At 43.3% G+C, this 24682-nt stretch overlaps 1 protein-coding gene across 2 annotated transcripts in view; it reads right to left on the bottom strand.

Annotated features, from left to right (window-relative positions):
* Nucleotides 1-425: 425 nt before the first annotated feature.
* Nucleotides 426-24682, bottom strand: part of QRICH1 (glutamine rich 1) — a 56170-nt gene continuing 31913 nt past the window's right edge. For both annotated transcript variants that reach the window (XM_082638354.1, XM_082638355.1), the window contains exons 3-10: nucleotides 17884-18921; nucleotides 11532-11709; nucleotides 10767-10921; nucleotides 8991-9105; nucleotides 3488-3596; nucleotides 2977-3128; nucleotides 2549-2639; nucleotides 426-1135 (exon numbers count right to left, since the gene is read on the bottom strand). In XM_082638354.1, coding sequence (XP_082494480.1) covers nucleotides 943-1135; nucleotides 2549-2639; nucleotides 2977-3128; nucleotides 3488-3596; nucleotides 8991-9105; nucleotides 10767-10921; nucleotides 11532-11709; nucleotides 17884-18921 — 2031 coding nt within the window. In that variant the 3' untranslated portion in view covers nucleotides 426-942. The remainder of the gene's footprint in view (nucleotides 1136-2548; nucleotides 2640-2976; nucleotides 3129-3487; nucleotides 3597-8990; nucleotides 9106-10766; nucleotides 10922-11531; nucleotides 11710-17883; nucleotides 18922-24682) is intronic.

Raw genomic sequence — 24682 nt, 5'->3', positions numbered from 1 at the left:
GCAGCACGCACGTACAGAGCTCGTAAGCCTCTAGGGCGGGGCTGGCTGGAGGGAACGCAGGCGCATAGCACGCCCTAGGGCTGTTTCCTGTTGCTACCCCCTCCCGCAGGACCTCGCCCCGTCCAACGAACAGGCAAGGCTTTGCTGCCACTGTCCCGCCTGGCTCCTCCCAAATGAAGAGGCGTTGTTCACTAGCATGTTGAAAAGACGTGCTTGTCATTCTTAATAAACAACTATATTAAGAATACATAAGAGAAACAGAGTGGTATCTTTATATGATACACAAGTGTATGTTACAAGAATTCCATCAGGCACAGAAGCCTCAGGTTTAAGGCCTCAATGTTAGGCCAAAAAAAAAAAAAAAAAAAAAGACATGGTAAAGTTTTTACTTTAACATCTAAAATGTCACTTGTCATAAAGGAAGGTGTAATAGAAATTGTCTTTAATAAATCATAATTGAAGTTCCCCTCATTTTCCTTCCATTAAGATGCTAGGTTTATGTCTGAGCATGAAGAAAGAAAAGACCATGGCTCCCCTGTGGTCAGCGAAGTCTGCCAGTCAGAGTGGAAGCCAGCTGGGGAGATTCCCTGGAGGGTCCATCCATCATTAATTCCATCTTTCTGGAGGAAGGGAAGGGGCGACATTTCTCCTAACAGTCCAAGCCCTTTCCTCAGGCCCCACACAAAAAAAGTCAGCCAGCAACTGTCTAGGACATCTGGCTCTCAGAAAACCCAGAGCCCCCATGGGCTGAGAAGTCTGCCACAGCAGGTTTATGAAGATGCACAGGGGGGCAAAGTTTCCTTTTACATTTGAAATAGAAGCAGTCTGAAAGGGTTCATAACTACACCAATAAAAAAAGAAAGAAAAATGGAGGCCTCTTCTTTAGTGTGAAAGTGTCCATTTTTTCCTGGATGGTCTCCCTTGCACCATGGCTGAGGGATCTCAGTGCATGGTGCTTGCGTTGGCCACCGCAATGGCCTCTTGAATTTCTCGTATCACCAGGATCCGAGTCAGCATCTGTCCCATCTGCTCTCTGCTGATAGGCTGGACTGAGTACCAGATTGGGCTGTTGGGGGCCACCACCGGCTCGGGCGTCAGGTAAAAGGTGTCATTCCGGCCTTTCACACTCTGGGGGCTGAAGAATACATGGGTAAAAGCTGGGTAAAACCACCATGATCTCAACCCTCCCACCATGAACCTCCTGAACAGATGCTATCTGCAAAAGATGGGGAGCTCTGGAAAGCATGGTGGCACAGCTCCTAAATTCCATGCAGTCAACACACACTACCTCTAGGACGTCCCTTTGGAGTTACTGCAAATGCCAGTGTTAGGCTGCCCATCTTCTGCTCCTCCCTCACACACTGCGAGGTGTGATTCCTCTGACTAGGGCTCCTGGGGCTCATCTACTTGAGTCCAACCATATCCCACTCTGAATCAATTTCAGCACCCAGAAAGTCTATCTCCAAGTCTTTGTTTATGTTGTTTCCTCTACTCCATCCATTGATAATTCCTCAACTTGATCTGAGGGACTCTGACTTCTCAGCTTGGCTATGATGCTGGGGCCTTTACCTGGACTCACACCCCCTCAATGTTGTGCTGTACTTCTCTTAAGTACTGAGCACATGCCATCCTCTAACAGTTATTCATCCACTGATTCAAGATTTATCAAAGGGCTACTGTGTGCCAGGCCTGCACCAGGTGCTGATATTAAAAGAAATGAATAAGACCCAAGAGTCCCTATATTATGAAGTTTACAGGTAAGAGGGGAGACAGACAGCAATTAAACAGTTACATAAAGACAAAGAAAATAACAAACAGTGGTAAGGGTTACAGAAGAAACAGCCGGAGGGAACAGGCAGGGAATTTGGAAATGCTTCCCTAATAAAGCTCTTTTAAGGATGGATAGGAGCTAACTAGCTAAACAGGCAGGGGGTGGCAGGGTTTGCCCAACAGCGAAAAGTTCTGTGCAGAGGTCTTGAGGAAAGGAGAGCATGATGCCCTTCAGTGGAGAAGAGCCAGTGTGGCTAGAGCGCCAAGAGCTACACGGACATGAGGTTAACAAGGGAGAGTACATGAAAGGCCCTGCTGGCCACATCAGGATTACGGTCTTTCTCTGTAGAGTAAAAGGAAACCACTAAAGGTTTTAATCTAAGTAACACGATGAGACCTACAATGTAGAAAGATCTTCTGGCATTGCTGTTAAGATGATATACTAAACTGCAGGGGCAAGAGAGAACGAAAGCCAAGGAAAGGAGTTCCCCTTAGATTGACAGTGGTGGTGAAAAAAGGTCAAGGCCAGGAAGATGAAGGGCTATGCTCAATATGTGACAGAGGCAGCCTCTCTGTACCGTCCTCCCTCTACCTTCATCCTCTCTCCATGAACGTGGACCATCAGGGAGCAGTGCTGGGCACATGCTTTGGGAAAACCAATAAGGTTGCTTCTATATTTAGCTTTTCAGAAGTGTGTTTTTACTCTGCCTGTGACTAGAGAATGCTTTGGCGCGCGCGCACACACACACGTCACCCAGTCACAATAAAGCCTCCTCACCATTTAAAGAGGTAGAAATCGTAGAGCTTGATAGGACATCTCAGTGGATTCTCTGGATTTTCCGTCTGTTCTGCATACATGTCATCTGTAACTATAAAACATACCCCCCCCACCACCACAGACATGGCATCAGACTGTCTTTACTCAGGCTCAGATTAGAAACCTTAGGCTTCCAGCCATCCCAACTAGGAAATACTCGGAAGGAAAAGGGTGCGAGGCATGGGCAGTGAGTATGAAAGGAAAAGGCAGCTATCATTTCTGGGGCGTCTCTGCTTCTAGAAGAGTTTGAAGTTGCTGGCTGGGAGAAGGGAATGGAAAATTCCTATCCAGCAAATCCCAATCTTCACACTCATTACTAGCCCCCCAGGCACAAGGGCAGGGCAGGACTAGTAGCAGCTGTTTCTGCAACCCCTACCTCTTTCCCCTACCTTTCTGGCCAGTCTGGTGTATCCCAAGTGCCTTCAGGTACCGAATACTCGTGCTTTTATCCTTAGGATTAGAGGGGTTCTTCTTTGTCTGTCGTAAGACCTTGGAGAAGGCCAGCTTCATGTGCTGGTCCACTGTCTTCAACAGGAAGTATCTGCACCACAAGTGAAAGCAAGGCAAAGGGAGGGGTGCCAGGAGGAGACCGTGACTTACCCTCTGCCATCGGGGCTTCAGAGGAGCCACTGCCCACACTCCCAGAATCTGGGCAGGCCCACACCCAAACACACTGTCTAGTGGAGGAATCTTATCAAGACTGATGGTAGGGATCTGGCAAGGCTGTCTGCCTCACTGGTCAGCACACAAAATGTAGCCAAGTGGGGCTGAGGGCTTTCAGTAGCTCAAAGGCTCTCAAGTATATGTCAAAGGTATTCAGAAGTCCATCTGGATAGTTTCTACCCTCTTCACTGGGCAGATGCCAGCAGTGGCTAAGCATGGAGCCTCTAGAACACTTACTTGGTGTTAAAGAACATGAGGGTGGTCAGCAGGGTGGAAGGGGAGTGAGCGCCGAGCTGCTTGCACTCCCACAGCATCTCCTCAGTCACGTGGCTGGGCAGGACATAGCCTAGGAGGAACAAAGTACTGCTACAACAAGAGGATGGCAGGCAGTCCCTCAAAGGTGCAGGATGGGAGGTGTGACAAGGACCACACAGGAGTACGAGCTTAACTGGAGAAGTCTTCCTGGGACACGGCAGAATCATCTGGAAAGCTTGTTAAAACACAAACAGCTGAGTCCCAACCCAAGTTTCTGGGCAGGACCTGAAAATGTGTGTTTTCAACAAGTTCCTAACACCACACTTTGAGAACCACTGCCCTACATGATCACTCCCACCTGATGTTAATTCTTCTCTAATTGCAGATTAATGTGGGGTAGAAGGACATCTCTCAGAGAAACATCCAAAAGTACAAGCCAACCTCTCTGCATATATGCAAACTTCTCTGAAAAGAGGGTACAGAGCTTTCATTATACTTTCAAAGGTATCCAGGCCAGGTCCCAAAGAACTGGTATACATGCCCGTTTGCCCTTGTTAAACTTCTCATGTCTTCCATCTCTGGAAAGCAAACCCATTCTCATCCCCTTTGCAAAAAGGGGAGAATGATATTCAGATCTATTATAGGTTTCCTCCATAGGGCAAGTTTTACTGTAAGACCCTGGTTCATAAGCTAACTGAAAGCTGGACGGGGCTAAGGCAGTGGTTTGGTCAAGAGCCCTGGGCAGGCAGGTCTACACCAAAGGAAGATGACGCTTGGACTGATCATCAAGCCCCCTTCATATGTTCATTCAACAGTCAATGTCCAAGTGTATGTGTGCCAGGGACTGAGGGCATGGTGAAACAGCAGCAGACACCAGCATTCTCCTGCAGGAGTTTCAGGATTCTCCAGGCAGGGAGTGAGGGTGGCACTTCTTAGAAGCAGGGGAATGTTCTGCCCAATACATTCCTTTTCTCTGTTCTTGCCAAAGCTGGCCCTCTGACTCCATTAGTGCACTTCCATCTCTTTAGGGAATGTCTGCCTCTACTATTCTATTTTGTGGCCCAATGGCAATGAGATAAACTTCCTTGCTCTCAGACAAATCTTAAGCAGGATGAGTGACAGAAGATAGCCCTTCTCAGGGAGGAGGGAAGGCCAGCCCTAAGAGTGGCCCCAGGCATACGGTGGCATGCCCTATTTTCCCTGGGTTCACTCTGCCACCTGGTGTCACTTCCCTATAATCACTTCTTTTTTTTTTTTTTTTTTTTTTCTTTTTGCTGTATGCGGGCCTCTCACTGTTGTGGCCTCTCCCGTTGCGGAGCACAGGCTCCGGATGCGCAGGCCCAGCGGCCATGGCTCACGGGCCCAGCCGCTCCGCGGCATATGGGATCCTCCCAGACCGGGGCACGAACCCGTATCCCCTGCATCGGCAGGCGGACTCTCAACCACTGCGCCACCAGGGAGGCCCCCCTATAATCACTTCTTAACAACACAACTTAAAGTGAACTTTAATGCCTGAAAACCAGAACTCCTGGCACGGGCAACAGGAGATACAGATGGAACAACATATAAAAGTCTCATAGTTCTGAATCTGAACTGCAAAGCATCAAAATGATCTATTTTATATTATTTTTTTAGTTAGGCCTAGAAACCCAAGGAGCAATCAGCACTCCTACCATCCAGACTGTGATAACGAAATACCATTTAACACTGAAAAGCACCAGGCTCCATGGAGAACTGATCAATTCCACATGGGGAGACAGAAAATGTCCAGGATAAGCCCAGAATATTCTGGCAAACCAGAAATCAAGGAAGTAGGGTCATGTCAAATGAACTCAAGAGCCAATTTAAAGAGGCTCCAAATGGCCAAAGATGGGACAATTTGTGCATCATTAAAGATAACAAGTGCAATGAATTGAATCATATTAAATATATTTAAATTAATTAGCTCACAATGATTCTTTAAACAAACAAAAAAAACCCAGCTGGAGGAAGCTGGTGAACCAACTCATTACTGTGAAAACTACTAAACAAAGAAGAAGAAACAAGCCCTTATCCTGTCTCTTCTATACAATCTATATTGCTAGGAATTCAAAGAGTTGATGAGGGAAAGTTTCTCTTTGTATTTTTGTATTTCAGCTAATAATGAAGTAATAACATTAGAATACCACTGCTTGCAACTCCTCATGAATTAATGGATCCAGACATTATGGGCACCTGATGGAAGTAAGTAACCCATCTATGATGTAACCTTGCCAAAAAGAAAACACACAAAAAAAACAAAACTTGATTAATCAAGTCTTTATATGCAACTACCAATTAACTGTAAATACAGGGGACAGAAGAATACGTTAAATTACAGCATGGAGATAAAATAGCAAAAATTAAGACTTTTTAAAAGGCTAGTTTCTTCCATAAATAAATTGCAAGAAAAATAATCAAGGGGGAAATTAAAGATTAAAGCTAAACATTAAAAGGTATATAACACCAATTTCAACGTGCAGACCTTATCTGCAACTTGACTCAAACAAATAAAATTCTGATATTTATGGGACAATTAGAAATCCCAACAAAGGGTAGAATTTGATGACATTATGGACTTATCTTTTTTTTAAAAAAGTATAATAATGGCATTGTGGAATGTCAATAACATTAAAATATTTATGGATAAAGTGTCTGGGATTTACTTCAAAATAACACGGTGCGGGGAACAGGCAGTGTATATATGGAACAAGATTTGCCACGGGTACATGGGAGTATCATTAATTTATTGTTTATTTTGTATGTGCTTGAAATTTCCATAATAAAAAGTTTTAAAAAGCAAACTTTATATAGCTACACTTGGTTTGAAATTTTGCAAATCATGTACAGTGATTCACTTACTCAGGTGTCTGTTCTAATGACATTCCCTCAGAGAGGCCTCCCTCCTAATGTACCTGTAATACTTTCCATTCTCTGTGCTTTGTTCTTCAAAGCACTTAATTATCATAAATTAATGTGATTATTTATACAGTCTCCCCCGTTAGACTGTAAGCTTCATTTTGTTCACTACTGAATTATGTACACCTGGAACTGCCTGGCACATAGTAGGCACTCAAAAAATATTTGTTTAAACAATATTTTTTTAAAAGGTTAAGCATGTAACTATGACGACAAATGTTAACTAGATTAAATCACTTTGCAATATATATATATATACTGTATCAAATCATTGTTGTACACCTGAAACTAATATAATGTTATATGTCAATTATATCTCAATTTTAAAAAAAGATTAAGAAAAAGTTAAACAACATACATTAAATCCAGAGCCAGGATTAAAACTCAGATATTCGTGTGGACATAAGGTTTTCAACTCATTTGGGTAAATACAAAGAAGCATGACTGCTGGATCCTAAGGTAAGAGAATGCTTGGGAATTCAGCCATTCTAATAGGTATACAGTGGTACATCACTGTATGTATGTATGTATGTATTTATGCATGCTGTGCCACGTGGCTTGCATAATCTCAGTTCCCCGACCAGGCACTGAACCCGAGGCACGGCAGTGAAAGCACCAAATCCTAATCAGTAGGCCACCAGGGAACTCCCATCACTGTTGTTTTAATTTGCCATTTCCTGATGATATATGATAAATATCTTTTCATATACTTATCTGCCAGCTTCTTTGGTGAGGCATCTGTTCAGATCCTTGATCCATTTTTTAATTGGGTTCTTTGTTTTGTTATTGTTGACTGTTAAGGGTTTTTTTATATATTTTGGATCCCAGTCCTTTATCAGTTATGTGTTTTGCAAAGATTTCCTCCCAGTCTGTGGCTTGTCTTTTCACTCTCTTAACAATGTCTTTCACAGAGAATAAGTTTTTGTTTGTTTGTTTTTTAAATTTTAATAAAGTCCAACTTACCAATTTTTTCGTTTCACAGATTGTGCTTTTTGTGTTGTATCTAAAAAGTTACCAACAAACCTGAGGTCACCTAGATTTTCTCCTATTTTATCTTCTAGGAGTTTTATAGCTTTACATTTAGGTCTATGATTCATTTTTTTAAAAAATATGTGCATGTCCAGTTGTTCCAGCAGCATTAGTTGAAAAGACTATCCTGGGAATCCCTGGCGGTCCAGTGGTTAGGACTTGGCGCTTTTCACTGCATGGCCCAGGTTCAATCCGTGGTCAGGGAACTAAGATCCCGCAAGCCACATGGCGAGGCCAAAAAAAATAAAAGAAAACAAAACAGAAGACTATCCTTTCTCCATTTAACTGCCTTTGCCCCCGGTCAAAGATAAATTGGTTATATTCGTGTGGTTCTACTTCTGGACTCTCTATTCTGTTCCACAGATGTGTCTATTCTTTCACCAAAGACCTACACACAATGTTTACAGCAGCTTTATTCATAATTACCGAAACGTGGAAACAACCAAAATGTCCTTTAATAGGTGAATGGATAAACAAACTGTGGCACATTCATAAAACGGAATATTATTCAGCAAAAAAAAGAAATGAGCTATCAAGCCATGAAAAGACATGCAGGAACATTAAATGAAGTTACTGAAAGAAATTAACACTAAATTATTCTAACTATATGACATTCTGGAAAAGGCAAGATTATGGAGACAGTAAAAAAGATCAGAGATTGCCAGAGAGTCAGGGGAACGGAGGGAGGGATGAATAAGTGGAACATGGGGGATTTTAGAGCAGTGAAACTTCTGTTTGATACTGAATTGTAGATACATGTCATTATCCATTTGTCAAAACCCACAGAATATACAACCCAAGGAGTGAACTCTAATGTAAGCTTCAGACTTTAGTTAATAATAATGTACCAAACATTGGCTCATCGATTTTAACAAATACACTACACTAATACAAGATACTAATAATAGGGGAAACGCTGTGTGAGGGAGTATATGGGATTCTCTGTATCTCCTGCTCAGTTTTCCTGTAAACCTAAAACTGCTCTTAAAAATAGTTTATTTAAAAAAAAAAAAAAAAAAAAACACCTCAAACATTCTACTGCGAAACTCATGTTCTTTCCAACGCAACATGCTGCCCAGGTTATCCATGGGTAAAGCAAAAATTATGTTCTATATATGTAGAACATATGTTTAAACATAAGGGGAAAAAAACTCAATATGTAATATAATTAACCTACAGATGAAATAGTTCATAATTCTTAATTTTTGCAAGGATTCTAATTTGAATCAATAAATTTTAATAGGGAAAAAAAATAGAGTAACTACCTCACACTCTGCATGCCCCTGTGTCCTTGCCACACTGGGACCAGCCAGATTCTCTGTCTGGTGAGCCGTGGCCCTTCCACATCAGGCCAAGCAGCACAGAGACTGATGTTTGGTGCCTGGGATTTATAGCCTCCTCACCCACATGCTATATCACAGCTAGCCACACAAGTAGCTCATCTTTCCCCCCCACCCCTCCAGCTGATCTTTTTAAAACCCAGGTGCTAAAGACATCCAAGAATGAGGAAGATTCTTACCAAGTGGAGTGACTCGGGGCTGAACGTCCTTCAGAACTTCATGCAGCCACTCCGTGAATCGAACATAATAAAGATCGGAGAAAATGTCATCAACCCGTCCATTTTCAAAAAGATACTAAAAGAAAAATAATCAATAAAAGATGTTGGTAGTCTCTTGGGCAAGTTGTTGTGGGGAAGCAAACATTTTTCTACCAGTACCCTCACCTCTCCCTACCCATTCCTCCCCCATTAACAAACCAACACACCAAGTCAAAACTGTCCAGCAGGGACTTCCCTGGTGGTCCAGTGGTTAAGAATCTGTCTTCCGGGCTTCCCTGGTGGTGCAGTAGTTGAGAATCTGCCTGCCAATGCAGGGGACATGGGTTCGAGCCCTGGTCTGGGAAGATCCCACATGCTGCGGAGCAACTAGGCTGGTGAGCCACAACTGCTGAGCCTGCGCGTCTGGAGCCTGTGCTCCGCAACAAGAGAGGGCGCGACAGTGAGAGGCCCACACACTGCGATGAAGAGTGGCTCCCGCTTGCCACAACCAGAGAAAGCCCTCGCACAGAAACGAATACCCAATATAACAAAAATAAATAAATAAATAAATAAAAAAGAAAAAAAAAGAATCTGTCTTCCAACACAGGGGACTTGGGTTCGATCCCTGGTTGAGGAACTAAGATCCCACATGCTGCGGGGCTACTGAGCCCATGCACCACAACTAGAGAGAAGCCCACACACTGCAACGAAAATCCTACGTGCCGCAACAAAGAGCCAACGCAGCCACATAAATTAAAAAAAAAACTGTCCAGTGTGTGGCACTTTCACAGTATACTTCAGCATGTGAACTGACTCTCACAACACTCTTAAGAGTTGGGTCAATGGGGCAGATTTTGGGAATGCTATTTCACCCAAGCAAGGCATTGTCTTGTGGTAGCAAAAATCATGATGTGGGCTCCAGGGCCAGCCTCTTATTAGCTATGGTGTAAGTTTAGTAACTCATGCGAGTCTTTTAACTTTGGGGGCTCAGTTTCCTTGTTTGTAAATGGAGATGACTGTGCCTGCCTTTCACGAGTGAGAGAGCATGGAATGAGACAAAGCATGTAGAGCAATTCACCCAGTGCTCTGGGTGACTGGTTAAGAAAGAGGAACAAAGTGGCAGATGGGCTTTTCTCAGGCCTAAGCAACAGGGTGAGTCCTAGTTAGCAAGTATTCTGTGAGTCCTAGTTAGCAAGTATCATACTGTGGGCTTCTCCACAATAGCATTCAAACACTAAGAAATCCACCTCTGCTCTCCTAAACTGCCAGTCCTAAAATGAATTTCTCTGTTAATCTTCATCTTAGATGTCCTGAAAACCTAACTACAGTTGTATATTCTAGCTAGACACTTCCAAATAATTATTTCGCATTAATGCAGGAAACAATGAGAAGACAAGCTACATGTCAGCACGAGACTTTGTTCTGGATAAACTGCTTTTCTGCAAACTACATGTTTACTTTAATGAAAAGTGTTATATAAATGTTCCATGATAAGAAAAGGCTCTAAGGTAATATATCAAATATTTTAATAGATGTTTCTCTAGATAGTGGGATTATGATGATGTTTATTTTATTTTTTAAAGTGAATATGTAGATCTTTTCCAATTTTAAAAAATATACATTTAAAAATTCACTATATAGTTGAAAGAGAATGTCTTTATTGTAACCACTTGCTTGTCATTTTACTAATTTGACTACCCAGCAAACACCCAATGGGAACACAGCTCAAACATGTTCCTGTGAAGTTCTGTTTCCTACCTTTTGAATACACAGGAAAATATAGTACAGCACATCTGGGTCATAGGGTTCACCTTCTCCATTTCGAGCTTCCCGTGTCATTAGACAGAGCCCATAATTCAACTCGGCCACAGCAGAAGAGATGAGATCTTCCTGGAATCGCAGCAATTGACGCCCTGCAACACAAGCCCCAGAGGTGAGTGAGGGTCCTGGCAACAGCCGTCTCTTTACTGGTTGTTCATATCCCTGGAAGGAGGTTTCAGAGCAGACACCACCCATGAAGGTGCTGGGATGAAAATGGTCACTTGTATCTACGATCAGAACTAGCCTACAAAGACAATTATCCTGTTTGCCCTATTACACAAAGGGTTTCCTTACCACAATCCTTCCTACCTCACGTATCCCCCCAATTATTAGGACCAAGACATGAAAGCAAAAACACAAAATCCACCCTCTGTAATATGAGGAAGTATGTAAGGATAATGCTAAGGAAGAGGGCCCCTGAGTGCACTCACTAATCCATATCTCCTCCCAGAAGTCTCTCTGTCCCAGAAATCCATGTGTACAGAAATGCCTGATCTTGGGCAAACCCCACAAATTCTGCTCATTTATAGTAGGTCCAGCCTGTTTGTTGCTTGTCTTGAATTCAGCATACTATTTCAGATGGTGCTCCCTAGTGCCCAGAGAGCCAAGGGACACCACTTTCCTGCCATTCTGTCCTCCTGCTGCTTAAGTACCACTGCATTTTTGACAGAGTCCAACCCCCTTTCCCTCCCAAACACTTACTCCCAATGGGCGCCAGTCTGTTCTGAGCATCCTTCTCTAGCTCAGCGTTCTTGGTCTGTGCCCAGTTTTTCCATACTTCAAGCCCTTCTTCTGGCTTCAGAGAATTTGGAAGCAGAAGTTCTGGGGAAGGCTGTGGCTGTGACTGTGGTTCAACTTCAGCAACTTGGACAGTTTGAGCCTATGAGAGAGAAACCAAAAAATGTGTCAAAAGGCCTTTTGGCAAAACTGCTAGAAAAATGTTATTATAGTAAAAAACAAAAACAAAAAACAAATGTACCATACTAATGTTAGATGTTAATAACTGCAGAAATTGGGTGTGGGGTTTATGGAAATTCTGCAGTTTTTCTGTAAGTCTAAAACTGTTCTAAAAATTTTTTTAAAAACTCAAAAAAATGTTACTTATAGTTCTTTTAATTAAAAAACCTCTCTTCTCCTTGCTGTCCTACTTTCAAGAACCTCTGGAGTTCTATTCTTTACTCCAGAGACAGCAAAGACTAGTGCAAAGCTCCTTAGTCTTGGCTGTACTTTTGAATCTCTGATTTTGCAGTACGCGGTCCTCTCACTATTGTGGCCTCTCCCGTTGTGGAGCACAGGCTCTGGACGCGCAGGCTCAGCGGCCATGGCTCACGGGCCCAACTGCTCCGCGGCATGCAGGATCTTCCCGGACCGGGGCACAAACCCGTGTCCCCTGCATCGGCAGGCAGACTCTCAACCACTGCGCCACCAGGGAAGCCCTGAATCTCTGATTTAAAAACACCAATACCTCAGCTCCACCCCAGAATCTCTTTTTAAAGAGGTATCAGTCTTTTTAAAACCTTCCCATGTAAAAAGGCAATTCTAACGTTTAGTCACTGCTCAGAACTAATGGCACAAAGCACTGCTCATCAAACTACAATGTGCAAATAAACCCCTTGGGGATTTTATTAAAATGCAGATTCTGATTAGAAAGATCTCAGGTGGGACCTGAGAGTCCGCATTTCTAACAAGCTCCCAAATAAGGGAGCTGGTCTGCAGACTATACTTTGAGTACCAAGTGTCCAAACTGTTAAACTTGGTTGCACCTTAAAATCATCTGGCTGATTTTAAAAAACACCCATGCCTGGGCCTTATCCACAGAGATTCTGATTTAATTGGTCGAGGCAGAAGCCTGCCAGCAGTAGTTTTAAAAGCTCTCCAGGTGATTCTAATGTCCAGTCATGGTTGAGAATCATCCTTCATGTTCCTTCTCAATAATACTGCTTTGGCTTATAAGAACATTTTCTAGAGACAGGAGGCACTGTTTTATCTTCCTGCCTCCAAAGGAAGAGTAGTCCCATCCTCAATGGTCTGACAGCCAAACCATGCAGCCAAAGGGGCAGAGAATGTCCATGACCTTCAATCACAATCCCCATCAGGCAGGATAGACACCAACACAGATACAAAGCACAGGTTCTTGGGTCTCACACAACTATCTACATTGTGAACAAATTCCCTTGAGCAATTTTCCATGCCAGGGCCTACTAAAGGGCTGAAGAATGCCAAATCATTCAAATTGAAGGCAAAATAATTTATTCATGACACAAATTTGCTTATCAATAAATAAAAATAAAAACTACCCTACTAGCTTTGATATAAGGTACATGATCAAACAAGGAAATAAAGAAATACCAGTGCTAGGCCCTTAAATGTCTGTCAACCCTGGAGCTCCCCTCTAGACACACTTCTCAGTTCAACTACCATTCTCCTTGGTGAGTCTCAACCACCTTCCCAGTTTAGATCTCCATGTTTGTGGAAATGACTGCTAACTCTGTGACTCTAAGCTAGACGGTCCCTTAATATACCCAGTGGGTACTGTACATCTCCAGCTGAACATCTGAAAGCCACCTCACATTAACATCTATGGAGAGAATTCATCACTTTGCCCATCCAGAAGTATTCTCCTGAGTTCCCTCTCTTACCTTGTTCAATGGCAACACCATCTACCCAAGCTAGAATTCTAGTAGGAGTCTGTCTGGGTAAGTAGGTGGGGGCCAGAGGATGTGGGGCAGTGCTTCTCTGTTTTATTAGCCAGAGTCCCTTCACTGTGTGCCTCCACCCACTACATGTAACTCTCCTAATCATCCTGACAACGAAAATTCTTCTACCCATGTTCAAATGTCTATCAGTGGGTAGGGGAAGTAAAAGTCTCATCCAGGTTGAAAACTACTGATTCAAGTAAGGCCTTCTACACTTGGTGCAGAGTTTTTCCTATTTGTAATGGAGACCTTAAAAGAGTTTTAAGTTGGGAAGTGACATAATCTTACATTTTAAGGAAATTATTCTTGAGCTGTAGAAAATGGATTAAAGAGCAAAAGTGGAAGTAGGTGCTGGTGGCCAAGACCAGGATGGTGGCAGTGAAATGATTTAAGAGATTCTGAGAAGTTTGGTGGTAGAATCAATGTGGCTTGTTGATGAATTGACTGTGAGGAGTACGGTAAAGCAGACTCAAGAATCTCAAGGATGACTCCTGGGTTTCTGGCTTAAACAAATGGGTGGATGATGGTATCACTTTTTGAGATGGGATAGTTTTTGATAGTAGTAGAGGGGATGCTAATGAAGCACTGAGATATGTTTAACAAATGCAAGTAAATAAATAAGTAGGTTGCTGAATGTATGGGAAAGGTCCTAAGGGGAAAGGTACAGTCTAGGGATAAAGATCTGTGTGTCAATGCAGTACATGGTTTAAGACATGGGCTCTAGAGCCAGCCTGTCCAAGGTTGAATGCCAACTCTGCCACTTACTAAAAGGTGGCTTTGGCCTTGTTGTTTAATCTCTCTGTGCCTCAGTTTCTTCATTTATAAAATGGAGATAGTAGTACACACCTCTTAAGGTTGGTGTGAGAATTAAATGAGTTAATATATGCAACACTAAGGACAGTGCTTGGCAGATAGTGTCAGTGATTATCACCTTCTGCAGCAGACATCTAGAGGATTCTGAAAATCATGACAATGGAGAGAAATCCCTTAGGGAGAAAAGAGGGTTAGTACAGAGGTTTGAGAAACAACATGTATGGCTCAGAGAGAAGAGAAGGAGGCTTCAGCAAAGTCTCCTGAGAAGGAAAAATAACCAGTGGGGCAGGAGGAAGACCAGGAGTGCATAATAACATGGAAATCCAAAGGAGAGTTTCAAGAAGACAGGCATGGTCTGTTGTGCTGTGTGTTGCTATAAGTGAGATAAAAACAGACACGTCTGTTGGATCTGGCCACAGGGAGGTAGGTCACTGATGACCTTGACAAGAGCAGACCCAGTCATGAGTTGAAGGGAAAATTGGTTAGCAAGTAGAATCAACCTGTGCAGATAATCCTTTTGAGAACTCTGGGAATAAAGTAAAGTGGAGAAATAGGGGAACAGATGGAGGTGGGTGTGAGGTCAAGGGAGGGAGGTTTAGCCACAGATCTGGTTTTAAAGACAGGATATAAAAGAGCTTTCAAAAAGGGTATGCCAGGTGAAGGAACACATCAGCTCTCCTTAGGGTTCAACTCACATCACAGCACAATTATCTTCCCATGGGCTACGAGGACTCCAAGGGCAGACTGTCTTATTCACCTCTGTTTCCCAGCACCTAGAACAGAGCCTGATAAGGAAGGCAGAGGGATATTTGTGGTGTAAATGGACAAACTCATCTTTCCTGCATGATGGGTATTCTTCCCAATTTTTCTTTTTCTGGTAATAACCCTTGACATATGTCCCTATAAGACTTTGCCAAAGGAGACACAGCCTCTGAAAAACATGAAGAACACTAAAATGAACTTACTAAAATGAACTCTAGAAAAGATTTTCCCGCTGAAGGGTCCAGATGTGCAAATTACAAGCAGAGCCCAATGAGCAACAAGAGTCCTGAACTGCAAATTGGAACATCAGGCCCAGGAGAGCAGAGAAGAGGCTTGATGTGCTCCATCCCTGTGAGCAAAAGCTCAGCACAGAGCACCATTACAAGTCTCCTGTCTGGTCTCTCCTACATGCAATCAGTTCTACACACCAGTAATTGATTCTTCTTATTACCACGACTCTTAGGATTCTGGAAAATTTTCCTACCACAGATCATATCAACTCTTCACTTCGGGAAGATAGCCCTTTTGCCCCCTGTACTAACTCCTCTCCCATGGTTCTCCTCCTCTCATGTTAACCTAGGCCACATCACTTGTGTCCACCCCCGGCTCTTATTCATCCTGCTCCATCCTTCTGTCAATCTAAGCTATAAACTAGAGATCAAATGCCATTTTTTCCACAAAGATGCCTCTACTGACATTTAACCTAGATTGATTTCTGAATTCCCAGCCTGACTCTGTGTGTGTAGCACACGTTGTCACACTTGATTATGTTGCTTTATACTTTACAGAAACAAATCATATGTTCTCACTTCCACTAGACTATAAGCTACCCGAAGCAATGACACTGTCTTGTTCTACTTCTAGACCTGACAGCTGGATATTGAAGAGGTCCTTAACAAAGTCACTTAAGATTAACATACTGTTACCTCTATGAAACCACTCGGCCAGCTTTTGCTTACCCAATCATTTACGTCTTGAGTTTCTGAGTGTGGTCCCTGGTCTAACAGTGCTTTGTTTGTGCCAGCTCCCTCGCGTGCATTCCCAGAGCTCCTGTGCTGAGGCACACTACCTTCATCAGTCCCATCCACTCTAAATGTCTGCTAGACAAGGGACCAGAAACTTTACTAACAGTCTTAAAAGGTGGATCTGTGATAGCCTTAAGAAGATTAACAATTAGAAAAGAAAAAAGAGCCAAGCAATTTTAAAGTTAAAATTTCAACAGTTCTGGGCTTTCCTGGTGACACAGTGGTTGAGAATCCACCTGCCAATGCAGGGGACACGGGTTCGACCTCTGGTCCGGGAAGATTCCCACATGCCGTGGAGCAACTAAGCCTGTGTGCCACAACTACTGGGCCTGTGCTCTAGAGCCCACGAGCCACAACTACTGAGCCCACGTGCCACAAATACTGAAGCCTGTGCGCCTAGAGCCAGTGCTTCGCAACAAGAGAAGCCACCACAATGAGTAGCCCCCACTCACTGCAACTAGAGAAAGCCCGTGCACAGCAATGAAGACCCAACACAGACAAAAAATAAATTTCTAAAAAGTGCCTCTTTAAAAAAAATTTTCAACAGTTTTATTTTTGCAACTTTTCTACAAATCTAAAATCATTTCAAAATAAAAAGTTAAAAAATTTAGCTCAGGGCTTCCCTGGTGGCGCAGTGGCTGGGAGTCTGCCTGCCAAAGTAGGGGACATGGGTTCTAGCCCTCGTCCGGGAGGATGCCACATGCCATGGAGCGGCTGAGCTGTGTGCCACAACTACTGAGTCTGCGCTCTAGAGCCCATGAGCCACAACTGCTGAGGCCTGCACGCCTAGAGCCCGTGCTCTGCAACAGGAGAAGCCACCACAGTGAGGCATACGCACCGCAATGAAGAGTAGCCCCTGCTCGCCACAACTAGAGAAAGCCCGCGTGCAGCAATGAAGACCCAACGCAGCCAAAAATAAAATAAATTTATTAAAAAAAAAAAAAAACTTAGCTCAGCATAGCTGCCATGACAGAAAACTCAATTAACCATGACTTGTCTTAACTATTTTTTAAGGAGCATAAAAACACAGTTGGGAAGTCCCACTGCATAGGGGGCTTATTCAAGACTCCCAAGATGATCACTTTTTTTTTTTTTTTTTTTGGCCATGTTACATGCCTTGAGGGAATCTTAATTCCCCGACCAGGGATCGAATCCATGCCCCCTGCAGTGGCAGTGTGGAGTCCTAACCACTGGATCACCAGGGAATTCCCCAAAGATGATCACTTTTAACAGGCCCACTGGAAGGTATTTTAGATCTCATAATTCACCTATACTGTGTCCAGTGTAGTCCATCTTTAGATGACAACTAAAGGAGGAACAATTTAACACCCTCTCAACTGTGATGAGTTTAGAGCTTGTGTGCTAAACTACAGGGGTTCCACTATATCTGTTCATTTGTGATGCAGAAAGCAGCTTCTGGGACAGAGATAACACTTGGGGTGACCCATTAGTCTCCACCTAGAAGTTTACCCTTCCTAAAGAGATCACAAAAAAGCACTCCAGGCATCTACCCCCAAAGCAGTTACTGGTCATTTCATTTACCTCCCGATGACAGGCTAGAACTCCTGCCTGTTCCACAGCTTCACTTGCCATTCCTGTCCCATCTCCCCAGCTCTAATTAAAATACTAAATACTGCATTACTACAAGACCAACATCATTCCTGTGAACAAGCCAGAGGTGCCACAGGTTACCAGGCAAGTTCTGTGTTGCACTGGGCCCTGAGGGAGCAGGCTGCCCTACAGATAAGTCTCACTTACTGAACAAGTAACCTGGAGCTGCTGCTGCTGCTGTTGCTGTGGTGGCGGTGGCGTCTGTTCCTGGGGGGTTTGTTGTTGTGGCTGCTGCTGAGGGTCCCATATATGGACAGTCTGAGCTGTATTCTGGTATGTGCCTGCGACGGCCTGCACAGCCACTGGAATGTGGATGTTGCCATTCATGAACTGTGCTGGAAAGAGAGAGTTTGCAAGGGTCTGCACTACCTCTTCATGGGAGTTTTTCACTACAGACGTGGTGCCCACCATCTTCTCCTTGTCATCCTCCAGCTTTACAGCTGCCAGGGCTGTGGGTGAGCCACTGACGTGAACTGCGTTGTAGGCTTCCTGGGGAATGGCAATGTGAGTAATGCTCTGCTGCTGAGGGTCCCCCCGGGGCTGGGCAGAGTAAACAGGTATGGTCCAAGTTTCTCCTGTAGGGCTAGTAATGGTCCCAGTGGCACTGTACAGGTGGGCACTGTCTACTGTTAGTAAGTCGGGCCTCAAAGACACATAACTCTGCTGCTGGCCCTGTGGAATGGCCAGCACGGTGGCCACCGGCTGCCCTGAGATGGCGTAGGACACAGTGATGGGCATGTCCACTTTGCGCTTCTTCACCGGCTGGAGGACACTGGCCGTGCCAACCCGCCGCTCCCCTTCCCGAGGTGAGCCCTGCTGGGACGGTGGTGGGGAAAGGGCACCCACAGTCTGGATTTGGATCTGCTGACCCCCAGCAAGAGACTGGCCAGCCACCAGCTGAGCCTGGATCTGTTGATGTGGGATGTGCTCCTCTGGGATCTCTGCAGCCTGGATCTGCTGGGCCGCCTGCATGTGCTGCACCTGGATCTGGGCCGCCTGCAGCTGCGAAGGGCTGGGGCTCTGCAGAGATGGGGTCTGGATGGAGGGGGCTGTCGGCTGTGCTGCTTGGCCTTGGATCTGCACCTGGACATGGATGGGCTGCTCAGCAGGCTGGTGAACGGTGAGCTGCGGGGAGAGCTGCTGAGCCGAGACCTGCTGCGGAGACTGCTGTACCTGCACCTGTACCTGCAGCGACAAGATTCACCAGTGAGTGAATAGGGCAACATCAAGAATCCAGCCCCGAAGGGAAGAAGAGATCTCAGACGGGAACCCTGGGTAACGTGAAGAGGAGGGGCCGCCATACCCAAGGCTTCTGAGGAGGCCATAATCTCCAAAACCATAGGCAAAATTCTCCAGCCTCACACTCTGAATGTGTTGCATTCAGAGCAACACATATCCACCTGAGAGCAAGCAAGACTATCAAGTGGGAAATATCAAAACTTTTGCTCATTTCTTGACTTCCTTTTTAAAAGTAAGCCCTTTTGTTTTTGCATACTGACATAGTAGTACAAGTATACAATTTATAAATATATATTAGGTGTATGTTCAAAAAATAGTTTATCCATGTGGTTAGTAATAAAAAGTGTGGAGATCTTGTTCTAAAAGGTCAGAAGGCATTCAATTCCCAACTCAGGATCAAAACTAGCCCCACCACAGACAAGTAGTAAAAAAAACACAGTAGAGACAAAACGTTTGAAATCTCTTTTGGAGATATCTCCAACTTTGCTGCTAAAATATGGGCACTGTTGAATGATTCTTTAGAGTGCTTATTTAGGATAGCATTGTTTTAATAGAGAAGCCACAGATTCCTGATAATTTAATCTAAGGTTACTATATCCTGAACCATGCATTTCTGATAATAATGCAGCTCATGTCTTATTGCCGCTACTTCAGCATACAAAACAGCATGAAAAGATGCTATGTATAGTATGTAATTTTAAAAAAAGAGAAGATTTTTCCATCAGACACACATACCTAAATTACTCTGAACTCAGACTTCCCTGGTGGTCCAGTGGGTAAGAATCCACGCTCCCAATACAGGAGGCCTGGGTTCAATCCCTGGTTGGGGAACTAGATCTCATATGCATGTCGCAACTGAGTTTGCATGCCACAACTAAGAAGCCCACATGTCGCAACTAAAAGTCCGCATGCCACAACTAAAAACACGCCACAACGAAGATGCCATGTGCAGCAACTAAGACCCAGTGCGGCCTACATAAATAAATTAAAAAAAAAATTACTCTGAACTCATGTAGAATGAGGAAGGTATAAAATAAGAAGGTAGATCAGTTATTATATATATCACAAAAGATAACCAAAGATGGTGCTGGGACAACTGGCTATCTATGTAAAAAGAATGAAGTTGGACCTCATCCTCACATCATACACAAAAAATGGGAGAGGATCTGAACAGACACTTCTCCCAAGAAGATAAGCAAATGGCCGGTAAGCACATGAAAAGTTGCTCAACATCGTTAGCCGTCAGGGAAATGCAAATCAAAAGCAAAATGAGATATGATTTAAACCCAGGAGGATGACTATAATAAAAAAAAAGATAACAGGGACTTCCCTGGAAGTCCAGTGCTTAAGACTCCGTGCTTCGAATGCAGGGGCATGGGTTCCATCCCTGGTCGGAGAACCAAGACCCCACATGTCGTGTGGCACAGCCAAAACATACAGTTAAAAAAAAATTTTTTTTAAATAATAAAAGATAACAGGGACTTCCCTGGTGGCACAGTGGTTAACAATCCGCCTGCCAATGCAGAGGATGCGTGTTCGAGCCCTGGTCCAGGAAGATCCCACATGCCACGGAGCAACTAAGCCCATGTGCCACAACTGCTGAGCCTGCGCTCTACAGCCTGTGAGCCACAGCGACAGAAGCCCACACAACTACAGCCTGAGCTATGCTCTGCAACAAGAGAAGCCACCCCAATGAGAAACCTGAGCACCACAACAAAGAGTTAGCCCCCACTCGCTGCAACTAGAGAAAGCCCGCGCACAGCAACGAAGACCCAACACAACCAAAAATAAATAAATTAAAAATAAAAAGATAACAAATGTTGGCAAGGATGTGAAAAAATTGGAATTCTCATACACTGCTGGTGGGAATGTAAAATGGTGTAGCTGCTTTGGAAAAAAGTCTGCAGGGACTTCCTTGGTGGTCCAGTGGTTAAGAATCTGCCTGCCAATGCAGGGGACACAGGTTCGAGCCCTGGTCCAGGAAGATCCCACATGACGTGGAGCAACTAAGCCCATGTACCACAACTACTGAGCCCGCGAGCCACAACTAGAGAACGGCCACACGCAGCAACAAAAACCCAATTCAGCCAAAAATAAAAATAAATTTATAAAATACTTTAAAAAACAAACAAAAGTCTGGCAGATCATCAAAAGGTTAAACATATGAAAACCACACCATATGACCCAGCAGTTTCACTCCTAGTTATATACTCAAGAGAAATAGAAACTATACTCACATAAAAACTTGGACATGAGGGACTTCCCTGATGGTCCAGTGGTTAAGAATCTGCCTTCCAATGCAGGGGACTTGGGTTCGATCCCTGGTCAGGGAACTAAGACCCCACATGTGGCGAGGCAACCGAGCCCATGAGCTCGAGATCCCACGTGCTGCAACTACTGAGCCCAGGTGCCACAACGATGAGCCCGCACACCGCAACAAAAGATACCATATGCGCAACTAAGACCCGACATGGCCAAATAAAGAAATTAATAGATAAATATTTTAAAGAAGAACGTGGACATGAATGTTCATAACAGCATTATTTAAAATAACCAAAAAGTGGAAACAACCTAAATATCCATCAACTGATGGATAAATAAAATGTAGTACTTCCATACAACAGAATGTTGTTTAGTAAGAAAAACATAAAATTTTGATAAAATGCTACAACACAGATGAACCCTGAAAACATTATGCTAAATGAAGTCAGTCACAAAAGACTACATATTGTATGATTCCATTAATATGAATGTCCAAAATAGGCAAATCTATAGAAATAGAAAGTAGATTAATGGTTGTCCAGGAGACAGGGATTGGGGGAAATATGAAGTAACTGCTAATGGCTACAGGGTTTCTTTCTGGAGGTGATGAGAATGTTCTAAAATTGATGTGGTAATGGTTGCACAACTCTGTGAATAGACTAAAAACTACTAAGTGGTACGCTTTACATGGAAATGAGTGAATTATTTGATATGAGAATTGTATTTCATTAAAGCCACTACTGATTTTAAAAAAAAAAAAAAAAAGCAAGGAGGAGGCTGTGTAAAGACCATAGGCCTTGGGATCTCCCTGGTGGTCCAGTGGCTAAAACACCATGCTCCCAATGCAGGGGGTCTGGGCTCATTCCCTGGTCAGGGAACTAGATACCACATGCCACGACGAAGAGTTCGCATGCCGCAACTAAAGAGCCTGCATGCCACAACTAAAAGATTCCATGTGCTGCAATGAAGATCCCACATGGTGCAATGAAGATCCCACATGGTGCAATGAAGATCCCGTGTGCCGCAACTAAGACTCAGCACAGTCAAATAAACAAATAAATAAATATTTTTAAAAAAAATAGCATAGGCCTTAAGAACAGACTTCAAGTGAACAGACTTGAAGTCATGATGTACTTTCCTGGCTGTGAGTCCTCTAAGTTTAGTTTCCTGAGGTACAATAAAAAGGGGGAGAATGCCTACCTCCTTACAGTTGTCATGAGCATAAAATAATATTTACTGACACATAGTAGATGTTAAAAAAGTAGGTTTTCTTCCTCATAAGCAATATTTCTTTACACCAGTGAGTCTCAAAATGTAGTTTCCAGGCCATCATCATCATCACACTGGCAATTATCAGAAATACAAACTTTCAGGTCCCAGCTCAGAACCATTATACCAGAAACTCTAGGGAATGGGCCCAGCAATTTGTATCTTAACAAGTCTTCCAGGTGACTGATGCATGCTCAAGTTTGAGAATCAGCGCTTTACACCAAGGACTAAAGGAAACGATGAAGCCAATTACTACAAAAAAGCAGTTTTTGGGCTTCCCTGGTGGCGCAGTGGTTGAGAGTCCGCCTGTTGATGCAGGGGACACGGGTTCGTGCCCCGGTCTGGGAAGATCCCACATGCCGCAGAGTGCCTAGGCCCGTGAGCCATGGCGCTGAGCCTGCGCGTCCGGAGCCTGTGCTCCGCAAGGGGAGAGGCCACAACAGTGAGAGGCCCGCCTACCGCCAAAAAAAAAAAAAAAGCAGTTTTCAAGCCCTTTGGTTTCAGCACCCTTTCAAAAAATGACTGAGGACCAACCCCAAAGAGCTTTTGTTTACACAAGCACAGATAACAATTCTTACTGTATTAGAAAATTAAACTAGGAAACTTAGAAAAATATTAATTCATTAAAAATCACCACACAGAGCAGAAGCAAGAAGAACTACAATTCTGCAGCCTGTGGAAGGAAAACCACATTCACAGAAAGACAGACAAAATGAAAAGACAGAGGACTTTGTACCAGACGAAGGAACAAGATAAAACCCCACAAAAACAACTAAATGAAGTGGAGATGGAAACCTTCCAGAGAAAGAATTCAGAATAATGATAGTGAAGTGAACATGATCCAGGACCTTGAAAAAAGAATGGAGGCAAAGATCGAGAAGATAGAAGAAATGTTCAACAAAGACCTAGAAGAATTAAAGAACAAACAAACAGAGATGAACAATAACTGAAATGAAAAATACACTAAAAGGAATCAATAGCAAAATAACTGAGGCAGAACAACAGATAAGTGACCTGGAAGACAGAATGGTGGAATCCACTGCCAAAGAACAGAATAAAGAAAAAAGAATGAAAAGAAATGAAGACAGCCTAAGAGACCTTTGGGACAACATTAAACACAATAACATTCACATTATAGGGGTCCCAGAAGGAGAGGAGAGAGAGAAAGGACCTGAGAAAATATTTGAAGAGATTATAGTCGAAAACTTCCCTAACACAGGAAAGGAAATATCCACCCAAGTCTAGGAAGTGCAGAGAGTCTCAGGCAGGATAAACCCAAAGAGAAACACGCCAGGATACATAGTAATCAAATTGGTAAAAATTAAAGACAAAGAAAAATTATTGAAAGCAACAAGGCAAAAACGGCAAATAACACACAAGGGAACTTCCAAAAGGTTAACAGCTGATTTCTCAGCAGAAACTCTGTAAGCCAGAAGGGAGTGGCATGACATATTTAAGGTGATGAAAAAGAAGAACCTACAACCAAGATTACTCTACCCGGCAAGGATCTCATTCAAATTTGATGGAGAAATCAAAAGCTTTACAGACAAGCAAAAGCTAAGAGAATTCAGCACCACCAAACCAGCTCTACAGCAAATGCTAAAGGAACTTCTCTAAGTGGGAAACACAAGAGAATAAAAGGACCTACAAAAACAAACCCAAAACAATTAAGAAAACGGTAATAGGAACATACATATTGATAATTACCTTAGATGTGAATGGATTAAATGCTCCAACCAAAAGACACAGGCTCGTTGAATGGATGCAAAAACAAGACCCATATATATGCTGTCTACAAAAGACCCACTTCAGACCTAGGGACACATACAGACTGAAAGCGAGGGGATGGAAAAAGATATTCCATGCAAATGGAAATCAAAAGAAAGCTGCAGTAGCAATACTCATATCAGATAAAATAGACTTTAAAATAAAGAATGTTACAAGAGACAAGGAAGGATACTACATAATGATCAAGGGATCAATCCAAGAAGAATATATAACAATTATAAATATATATGCACCCAACATAGGAGCACCTCAATACATAAGGCAACTGCTAACAGCTATAAAAGAGGAAATCGACAGTAACACAATAACAGTGGGGGACTTTAACACCTCACACCAATGGACAGATCATCCAGACAGAAAATTAATAAGGAAACATAAGCTTTAAATG

This window comes from Mesoplodon mirus (assembly GCF_964341445.2).
Source record: "Mesoplodon mirus genome assembly, chromosome: 12".
NCBI classification, from domain to species: domain Eukaryota; kingdom Metazoa; phylum Chordata; class Mammalia; order Artiodactyla; family Ziphiidae; genus Mesoplodon; species Mesoplodon mirus.
This window is presented reverse-complemented; position numbering and strand designations above follow the sequence as displayed.